Source organism: Ictalurus punctatus, chromosome 17 (genome assembly GCF_001660625.3).
Source record: "Ictalurus punctatus breed USDA103 chromosome 17, Coco_2.0, whole genome shotgun sequence".
In the NCBI taxonomy this organism is placed as follows: Eukaryota; Metazoa; Chordata; class Actinopteri; order Siluriformes; family Ictaluridae; genus Ictalurus; species Ictalurus punctatus.
The window spans coordinates 11,959,404-11,970,569 of record NC_030432.2 but is presented as its reverse complement, the minus strand read 5'-3'; the positions used below and the strand labels follow the sequence as shown (position 1 = coordinate 11,970,569).

The following is an 11,166-nucleotide window of genomic DNA, read 5'->3' as shown; positions in this document are numbered from 1 at the left end:
GCGGCACTTAGATTTCCTATATTTATGGTAGTTGAACTCAGAGGAAAGCAACAGTTTTTATATCCAGTTTTATGCCTCACTAGTTGCTACTGTGAGGTAATAGATCTAGTTAACTGTAAGCAGTAGCTCTGAGAATTTAAATGTTAGTATTCTGGTTGGTTTATGCTTGCAGTCTGGCTGCCTCAGTTGTTCAGTTTCAATAAAAATTTATTGTTGGAGAGTGGCATTAATGCAAAAGACTGTGTGGACAGATGACACTCTCTTATGGAAGAACCCTGCACTGCATGAACATGCCTTTTTGCGACATCATAATATATTCCACTGAATAAATGAACAAAAGATGAAATGTGTATGCTCTGTTTCTCCTTTACAGAATGTCACTGCCAACCACAGAGTGAATGATGTCATTGCGACTGAGGAAGGGCCTCAGACTCTGGTTGGTCGCTTTATGTACGGCCCTCTAGACATGGTTACTCTAACAGGAGAGAAGGTATGAAAGCAACGTTCATTAGCCTCATCAGTCAGAAACACTTGTGAGGTCTGTGTATAGTTATACTTAGTTTAATATTTCTGTCTCTTTTTTTCTACCTCTTATCTCTGTAGGTGGACATATATTTAATGACACAGCCTCAATCAGGGCGCTGGGTGCACTTTGACACTGAGGTCACCAACAGCAATGGCAGAGTATCCTACACTATCCCTGACAGTAAAAAGCTGCCTGTGGGAGTTTATCCTATTAAAATGATTGTCAAGTAAGTTTATGTAATGTGCCTATTTTCTGAAGTACCCTAAAGATTATTTTTGTTTCTATGTTTAATAGTTGATGGCTGTTTTATTCACATAATTGGCATAATTTGCCAAATTGAGACTGTCTGTGTAGGCTTTGCTTTGAATGTGCAAATTTATAAAATACTTGGTTAAAGGTGGATGCAGAGCAACTCTTCAGTAGGTGGTACACTTGTTTTCATGGCCATTTATCCTATTCACCGTCTTACCTTTTTTCTGTTTCTGTTTCTTCCTCTCTTACTTCTCTTGACTTATTTCTCTGCTTTGACCTTCAGGGGAGACCAGACGAATGCAGAAGCTTTCCTGACTGTGCTGCCACGGGGAATGGAGTGTGTGGTGTTTAGCATTGATGGATCCTTTGCTGCTAGTGTCTCCATTATGGGCAGTGACCCTAAAGTACGGGCTGGTGCTGTGGATGTGGTCAGGTGAGTACTACTTTAAGAGAGAAATATAAACAGTTACAGAAAAATAAGATACAGCACAGGTAAAAGAGAAAGTAGATTGATGGAATGGATTACATAAAAATAAGATACTTGAATATTTACCTTATTAAACATCAGCTAGCATGTCACTGTTCGCAACTGACAGTTTCATAAAGGTCTTCTAGAAACATAAAATGAATTAAAATTCATAGCATTTTTAAAAGTCTGCACAATGGGCTGTACTCAGGGTTGAACTTAAGTCAGCCACTAAAGTTCTAGGATAGTCTAAAACAGTGTTGGTGGCACACCACTCAGAGAACACCAAACACCATTCAGTGAATTATTCGCATGGTCTGTTTTGTCTGGAAAATGAAAAAAACAAAGCTCCTTTAAAAATGGTGTCATATAAGAAAAAATGCTACTTTGCATAGTATTTTTACAGAATGTGTCATTTGAGTGCCATCTACTGTGCAGTTTAAATGCTTCTATAAGCACCGTCTCCTTAGCCAACCACATATTATTTTTATTTTGGACTGCTCCAGTTACTTTAGTTATCTGCTCCAACAGTTCAATTATCTGTATGGTTCGTCAGTTCAGTGTGTTTACTTTTATATATGTTTTATGACAAGTCAGTTAAACTGAGTTATTTGTATTAGACTTTGAAGCATTCTTTTCAAATGTATCTCAATCAAATTGAACTGTATTTTTTTTACACAGGTCAGGGACATGCAGAGAAACACCTGTAATTATTGCAGTAATATTAGATAGAAGAATATATAACCAGGGGCAATTTGAGATTTATATAAGTAGATGTAGAAGAGAAATGAATGCTGACATCTATATAAATAATTGTTATTTTTCGGGATATAAGAAATTGATATTTTTCAGGATATTTTCAAGATATTTTACTGACTTTAAGTATGAAATGAATCCATGATATTGGCCTTCTGTTAGCAAGAATGAATAATATATTTATCCATATTTATAATGAGATTAATCATGATAGAAACATAAGAGTGTTTGAACTGTAGGCTCTTAGTGTGCAGCACCCTGTCATAATGATAAATGTCACATTTCAATTGAATCCATCAAGGGAGGATTACTAAAATAGTGAAATCGTTGTTTAAAAAAGAGATGTATAATCAATCTAGGCTGTATAAGCTGGGGAACAGTTCTGTGACTACATGAACATAATGATTACATGAACAAGTAGGATCACTTTACTATTCAGGGAAACTCCAGTAACCAAATCCATCTCTGGTAAAAACTTATAAAACAATAGACGGATTTGTTATTGTTGTAACGAGTATGTTAATTAAATTAATGTATTTACATATTGCAGAGCCTAGTAATAAAGAAGAAGTAGATTTCTAGCAGGTAGTACTAGTAGGTTCTACTAGCACCAGAAATATTAGAGGTTCTGTATTAACTCCTTACACATGCCTAATTCATCTCTGAATATGACTCTATTTCTGTTATCAATTCAGTATGATTGTGAGGAATGGATGTTGTGTTTTGTGTTAAGACACTGGCAGGACTTGGGTTATCTAATTATCTACATCACTGGGCGTCCAGACATGCAGAAACAGAGAGTGGTGTCATGGCTTTCCCAGCACAACTTCCCCCAGGGCATGATCTTTTTCTCCGAGGGGTTGGTGCATGACCCACTGCGCCAGAAAACCATCTTCCTTAGAAACTTGATTCAGGAGGTAATATTCTCTTTGTCTGGTGTTCTGATCTAGCCTCGCTATCAAATTGTGCTCACACATCCTTTTGCAGCAAAAGAACGTAAAAGCCACATTTTCCATGTTGTTAGTGTCACATTAAGATCAACTCGGCGTATGGCTCCATGAAGGACATCTCTGTCTACGGCATGCTGGGTCTCAGCCCTAACCAGATATATATAGTGGGCAGACCATCCAAGAAATACCAAAACCAATGCCAGGTGATCCATCTTTTCAGTCATCCTTATGTATAACAGGAATCTTTTATTACTGGTGTGTCTTGTTGGTGCTCTGTTTTGCTTCCCTTTCTACTCTTTCTCTGCATCCTGACCGGACCCTGGTTTTACTATACTGTGCAGTTCCTCAGCGAGGGCTATGCTGTGCACCTTTCTTCACTGCAGTTTGGCCACCGGGCTCGGGCCAAGAAGACCTCATCAATGCGCATGGTGCTGCGTAAGAGCTCTTTTGGCCTGACGTCAAAACCGGACTTCCTCTCCAAGCGCACACACCTGCGACGTACCATGTCTGTGCAGCAGGCTGAACCTCCCATGACCTTGAATCCCAAACCGGAGCGTGCCCAGAGCCAGCCTGAGTCCAATAAAGAAACTGGGGGTAGTGAAGGAGGTGGCCATATGATATGGGTGCGGGCAGGCATGCACCGGGGTAACACCACTCCCTGATCACACAGAAAGCAAGAAGGTTGAGGAAAGAGAAGACATGGTTTCTCAGTACAGTATTTTGGTAAGTCTCTTCTCTGTTGACAGTTATGTGTACTGAAAATAATGGAGAAATTAGTATTGAGTGTTGATTATGATTTGTCTCCACTTTTGTCAAGATGAGACAGAATTTTATTAGTTTGGACCATAAGGAGTGGAATGCCCTTTGCCCTAGATACTGTCCCTCTTGGGTACTGGGTCTTCCCTATAAACAGTGATTCTTGTTCACATTTCCGATGTGTGAATCTTGTGTCCTACTGCACTTTACAGTGTGTTTTCCATGGCTTTCCTCCAAGAGGATGCATTATAATTCTTTAACTGTCAAATAAATTACATAGTACAGATTTATCTATACGCTCCAACTAATCCAACTATTCAAGTACTAGACTCTTTATGTAAATGTGTTCAGTAATATTCTGGCAATATTGAACAGCTTTTTAATCCTGTGGTTCAATTTAATTAGGTCCAAACTGACATTATTTATAGGGCTACATGTTTTTGAGTTAGTCATGTTTAGTTTAAACCCATTCAAATCAAGTGACCAGACAAATGGGCTAATAACACTTAGAAGTCAATCATAAATGTAGTATGTTTGATAATGTTGGGTTGTGATTTCCATCAATGTAATTAAAAAAAAAAAGATGGACCCCTGAGTATACTTCATGGACTCCACTTTGAGAACCACTATGACATACTTGCTTATAACCTTTAAAGCATGAAAGTCATTGATCTCTTGATCATTATGAACAACAGCTCGTTATGAACAACAGCATTCATGAACGCACTGCATTTCCCTTCTAGACTATTCCAAACTTAATATAGAGGGAAATCTTCTTTTGATTTAATCTATTAAGAAAGTTTTCCTTTTTTTCATGAGAGCCTTATTGATATTCATAGCCAAACCCTAGGTAGAGCTATTATTAGGAGCAGCTCTCTGCATCTCCTACTCTGTCATTGCTCTCAACACTGCTGAAATCTGAATGCACATGTCCATTTCAGCTGCCTGTGGTCGCTTATCTAAAGATAGATTGCTCAGACTTTCTCCAATTCAGTTTTTACTTAGTGCAAAATTATGTTTGCTTCATGAGATGTGTGGGTTGACTGATTATGTTCTGGTTAAATAGCAGTTTTGTTTATCTTTTGAATGAATCTAGGTATTCAGATGGGCTTTCATTTGAGGATTTGCACTCTTTGTCCATCCTTCAGTGCTCTGTTTCTCTTCTGCGTTATCTTCACATCTAAACGTTTGATTGAGGCACTACAAATCACATCTCTGCTTCGAGTATCACTATGTACAGCTTACTTCATCTCCCTGTGGATTTGACACATCATATGTAAACTACTGCCTATTTCTCAACTCTCCTGTTTGAGTCAAGGCAATAACAGAGCTTCAGCAGAGTTGAAATCATAAGTAAGTAGTAATTAATCAGTAATTAAGTATCAGAATCCAAGTACAAAGCTATATTTGAGTTTCAGTTTTTAAGGAGCCAGCAACACAGAGGTATTTTTTCTGCTTGGTCTTGTGAGAATTTGACTTGCTCTTTTCTTGAGCTTGGCCTCCAGGCATCCTATTTCAAGGTATTCTGTCAGTCCTGTGCCAGGCAAAAGGAAATTTATAAGATTCCAGCCAAAACGTCAGGATGTCTAAAGCCCAAGGAAATATGCAGGGTTGAAAAGGCGAGCTCATAACATGCTTCTTGGACAGGTCTTGATGCTGGCTCCCGCAATAATCTTTTTGTGTAAATATTGCAGACTCAACACTGCTCTCTTGGCAGCTGTCCGTGAGCTGGCTGTAAAAATGGGGCTAGGCTACCGTACGCTAACACCATGCCAAAGTGCCAATTTGACCCAAACCCGCTGTTTCATGGTTCAGCTGCACAGCCAGAACAGTGCATATGACAGCATGGAACCTTTGCTAGGAGAAGTGCTGAACTTCCCCCTACCTCTGTGCGAGGTCACGCCTCATGTCCCATCTCTCATGCCTGTTATATCAGTAGCTGTGGATTGACTGCCAGATGAGCGGATTATCAAACATCAGTGGTTTCTGTCATGGCCAATATTCTCCTTGATTTAAGAATATGTAATGCTCATATGTGCTTTTTTCAAACTGTAAGTGACATATGTCCAGAAATTTCAACTTTCAGAGATTTAAAATGGAGGCCAGCTTAAGTGTATTACATGTATTCTGTACATTGTGATGTCCCTCAAGTTATCACTTAGGTGACTATTGTAACTTGCACTAAATCAAATTGATTATGGTATTATAGGTGTAATTGTTTATGGCTGAATACAGCAATGTTTACCATTCCAATAATAGTTTTTGTATTTGTATTGTAATAGTGGTTGTTGTTGTTCACAAGGTTGTGACTCTTCTGCCCTAATATTACACAGTAATAAGTTAATTGTTTAATCTGATATTGATATTGTTTACATATAAACGACTCATGTATAGACTGCACACTACAAGCCAATGGTTTGAATGTAACATTACTTTGAAAAAACAAAAAAAGAAAGAAATCGTTACATAACATGATGGTCAGTGTGAAAATAAAAGCCCCCCCCCCCAAAAAAATGGTTCTTTAGACCTATGCCACAGCAGAACCAGCTATCTATATTTTTACCTCTTTAGAAACTGAATAATCACAAGAAAGATTGGGGGATTGTTTTTAGCTTGTTTTAGTTTGGCAAGATTCATCAATGAAAAAGGTCTTTCGGAAACCATAAAATTGTTTTTCTATTTCACTCTGAAGAACCATTTCAGCCACCTTTATTTTTAAGTGTGTAACGGACTGTAGTCAACAAAGACCCTGAGGGCTTTTTGTCTGTAATACATCAGAATAAGAGTATCACTCTTAGGTTAAACTAGATGTCAATAAATGTGTTGGTTGTTAGTGGAATGACTAAATTGTACAATATTTTTGAAACTCGAAACATTCATTGCTTGCTTTCATACTGTTGGTCAACATAATCTATATAAATTGAGATCAATATGACATATGAGATGTTAATTGTCTCTAGTGTTGTATTTGTTGCTTTTATATTAATGAAAAGTGTTTCTTCACTGAAGGAACTGAAAACTGCAAAGTTTCTTAATTTGCTTAACCAAAGTAAGTGACACTTGTATAATGTCCTAATGTCAATGTCCTTTACATAGACCAGTTAGTGTGTGTTTGTGTGTGTGTGTGTGTGTGTGTGTGCGTGCGTGCGTGCGTGCGTGCATGCGTGTGTGTGTGTGCGTGTGTGTGTGTGTGTGTGTGTGTGGGTACTACTATACATACATGCAAATCTCACGTCTGTGTTGATTTGAACTTTTTGTATTTATTGTAAATGTTTGAAAACATTATGTAGCAGTCATTGTGTATTTCCTTTTCTTTTCTGTCCTTACCCAGAGGTCATGTGATTGATAAATCCAATCTTAAACTGAGCCTGCAGCTTGAGCCTATGTGACAAAGAAATTTTAAGACAGCTTTTGTGAAGTGCGAACATTTCAGTGTCACTTTCTGAATTAGTATACTCAGTATATGAATGTATTTTCAGCCTTATAGACATGTGTATAACCTTTCAAAGACATAGACTTATCTGTATATTCAGAGAATATATTTGTAATTTATTCAAGTAATTTATTTTAAGATACAGCTATATTGTTTATGACAGGACTAAGGTGGTATAACTCACGATTGTGGTAGTTGCAGCCAATAAAATTGCTTTTGGCTCAGTGTGTGACAAAAGCCTGCACCTTTCCTCTGTGTTATACCATCAGGTAATCTGCAGTGAAACCGTCACTGCATCTTTACAATTCACAAGCAGTTAACATTTCTGGTAACCAGTGATGGATCTAATGTACATACACTGAAAATAAATGATGTGTTGGATTTACGTACAATATATATGTTTTTTTTTTATTCACACTTTTTAATAAATTCTTAATAAGAAAATTCTAAGTAAATTTTTAAGTAAAATCAACCAGAAAATCTTTACTTGTAAATAAATATATAAGTTTACTCAACATTCTTTACTTGGTATATGGTAACACTACCGAGTATTTGGAAGTTGATTCAAAGGTACATTTAAGCTTTTTATGTAGCTCATTTACATAAACAGAAGGTAATTAATTGAGTTGAAGTATTGAATAAAACTGCTCTGCTTTCTGCACTGTTCTCGAACATTCAATATCTTAAAATAAACAATACAGACAATTAGCACAAAATAAAGCATTTTTTACTTTATTTTTGGACAGAGGTTGCAATAACATCGTAAAAAAAAAACATAATGAATTGAGTTTTCAGACAATTAGTACAAAAATTAAGACTTTTGTTTTGACAGAGATTGCAATACTACTCTGAAAAAAAAAACCCTGTTACTCAGTGCATGTACATATACTTAGGAACACTCACGCAAACGCAATGCATACTTGCAAACTTTTCTTTATGAAGTATTTAACAAGTTTCTAATGGTTGGAAGTACTACCATTCATAGCAATTTAAAAAAATAATTGTTAATTGATGTTAAAAACTAAAACTCTAATATTTTACTTTGTTTATTTAAAGACAGCTTACATGGAAATGTTTTTACCATCGTCACCACATTGCAGTTAAAAAGAATAACATTCAGTTCACCTTGTAATTGATATTTTTGTGTTGCACGCACTAATGTATGTTAAGTAAAGCTAAACATTTTTTAAAATGTAAATTTTTGTGTTTAGTCTATTTATATTTATACATAATGATTATTGAGTCAATGAGTCATTTTTTCAGTGTAGGAATCTGCATGCTAAACATGTTTCCCCATAAGAGTTTGTACCATTTAAAACATTTACAACTAGCAAAAAATTCCTGATTTTATAACTAAAATATAACTGACAAAGTCTGAGATGTTCAGAAAACATACCAAGGAGCAACACATTTTTACTTCCTAAAGAGTGGCTGAGGTGGCCATTTTCACCCTGGCATGAAGCATTGACATCCCCTGGACACCCTGCTAAGAAATTATTATTTAGCTAGCAAACACAGAAGCGAATTATTCCCTGGCCCCACTGACATAACAAATAAACAGGTAAGCAAACACTGGTCAACTTTTTTATGTTAACAATCTTCATTATTTGGAGGAATTGAATATCTTTGAATTGGTAACACTAGTGTACTTCATGAAATGTAGCCTAATATTATTAGCTATGAATGTTTTGTAGCTTGCTGGATGACTAGCAAATGTTACTTAATTATGTGCCTTTCATGTCCAATGGGGATCCTACTCAGGCCATACACAATTAACCACATTATTACTTTCTATGGGTGAGGATTAGTATTTTTTCTCCACCCTAGTTTATCACCCACGATAAAGTCTTACCTTTGTCTAAACCCAGCCACCCCACCTTTTGGTCAGTTTTAGGACAGTGTAGTCAGCCTCAATCTGATCAATTGGGCTAATGCTCAGCCATGTAATTAGAACCATTTTTAGAAATATATCTGCATAAATAAATATATCTGCATAAATAAATATGGTTCTAACTGTACTGTGTATTCTTGTACAAAGACATCTGCTCTCAGTTGCTCCATCACATTAGTGGAATTAGATGAAAGATAAGTAACGATCAGAATACTCCCTCTGTCTCTGCCACCAAAACACAGCCTTTTACATAAGCATGTTACATAAGCACTGTTCTGAACCGCAGGTTTGACCCAGCAGGCTCATGGGGATTAGTTTCCCACTGACTGCTCATACTGGGAAAGTCTTGCTTGGCTCTGAACACTGCACAATTAGTTATCAAAATAAAGAAATGTTTCCTTCCCTTGACTACCTCTACAGTTAAATAGAGATCATATAATGAGTTACTCACATATATTATTACATATACTATTTTCATGAATAAGAACTAAAATATTTACTCATGCAGATAGTTTATGAACTTCCTTAAAAGCTGTCAACTCTACCTCAGTAGGTTCAGATTATGTTTGTGAGTTTGGTTCAAAGGCTTTTCTCTTATGTAATCCATGTCATTAGGAGAGTTATCAGCCTTTGAAATCAATATCAATATTTAAATTACTATAATGGTTTTATGGCCTTGGCAAAGTAAAGACTTATTATAAGTATAGTCATAATAAGTTTATATATATATATATATATATATATATATATATATATATATGTGTGTGTGTGTGTGTGTGTGTGTGTGTATGTATGTATACACACGGTATCTCACATAAGAGTACACCCCTCACATTTTTGTAAATATTTGATTATATCTTTTAATGCGACGGCGTGTGTGGTGGCGTGTGTGGCGGCAACCAGGTGAGGAGTACAGACAAGTGTGTCTTGCCTACAGTCAAGCGTGGTGGTGGGAATGTCATGGTCTGGGGCTGCATGAGTGCTGCCAGCACTGGCGAGCTACAGTTCATTGAGGGAACCATGAATGCCAACATGTACTGTGACATACTGAAGCAGAGCATGATCCCCTCCCTTCAGAGACCGGGCCGCAGGGCAGTATTCCAGCATGATAATGACCCCAAACACACCTCCAAGACGACCACTGCCTTGCTAAAGAAGCTGAGGGTGAAGGTGATGGACTGGCCAAGCATGTCTCCTGACATAAACCCTATTGAGCATCTGTGGGGCATCCTCAAACGGACGGTGGAGGGGCACAAGGTCTCTAACATCCACCAGCTCCGTGATGTCATCATGGAGGAGTGGAAGAGGACTCCAGTGGCAATCTGTGAAGCTCTGGTGAACTCCATGCCCAAGAGGGTTAAAGCAGTGTTTGAAAATAATGGTGGCCACACAAAATATTGACACTTTGGGCCCAATTTGGACATTTTCACTTAGGGGTGTACTCACTTTTGTTGCTAGCGTTTTAGACATTAATGGCTGTGTGTTGAGTTATTTTGAGGGGACAGCAAATTTACACTGTTACACAAGCTGTACACTCACTACTTTACATTGTATCAAAGTGTCATTTCTTCAGTGTTGCCACATTAAAAGATATAATCAAATATTTACAAAAATGTGAGGGGTGTACTCACTTTTGTGAGATACTATATATATATATATATATATATATATATATATATATATATATATATATATATATATATATATATATGTATGTATATATATATGTATGTATATTTATATATGTATGTATATTTATATATGTGTGTGTGTATATATACACACACACACACACACACATATATATATATATATATATATATATATATATATATATATATATATATATATAGAGAGAGAGAGAGAGAGAGAGAGAGAGAGAGGAGCTTATTATAATAGGGGGGGAGGTCAGGTGTCCACATACTTTTGGACATATAGTGTATGATACGTATACATTTTTGTGAGAACAGAAGATGAATCATTTAAAATCTTCTATTAGGGACTGGATCACTTGAGTTTTTGCACTTTTTCTAATGATATATTAATATCACTTATCCTATGGGGTATTTTGGACCAATATATTAGACAGTGTTCTGTACCATTCACATCAAAACACCAACTGAAATAACTTTTGGG

The 11,166-nt window shown here is 36.6% G+C and overlaps 2 protein-coding genes across 2 annotated transcripts in view; both read left to right on the top strand.

The window, feature by feature from the left end:
- Positions 1-7,533, top strand: part of pitpnm3 (PITPNM family member 3) — a 61,522-nt gene extending 53,989 nt beyond the window's left edge. Inside the window, exons 14-20 of the mRNA XM_017490997.3 lie at positions 374-490; positions 604-752; positions 1,062-1,211; positions 2,734-2,917; positions 3,025-3,153; positions 3,292-3,673; positions 4,803-7,533. Of these exons, the coding sequence (XP_017346486.1) occupies positions 374-490; positions 604-752; positions 1,062-1,211; positions 2,734-2,917; positions 3,025-3,153; positions 3,292-3,612 (1,050 nt within the window). The 3' untranslated portion in view covers positions 3,613-3,673; positions 4,803-7,533. The remainder of the gene's footprint in view (positions 1-373; positions 491-603; positions 753-1,061; positions 1,212-2,733; positions 2,918-3,024; positions 3,154-3,291; positions 3,674-4,802) is intronic.
- Positions 1-11,166, top strand: part of slc47a4 (solute carrier family 47 member 4) — a 199,147-nt gene that overhangs the window by 174,034 nt on the left and 13,947 nt on the right. The gene's annotated exons all lie outside the window — the stretch shown is intronic.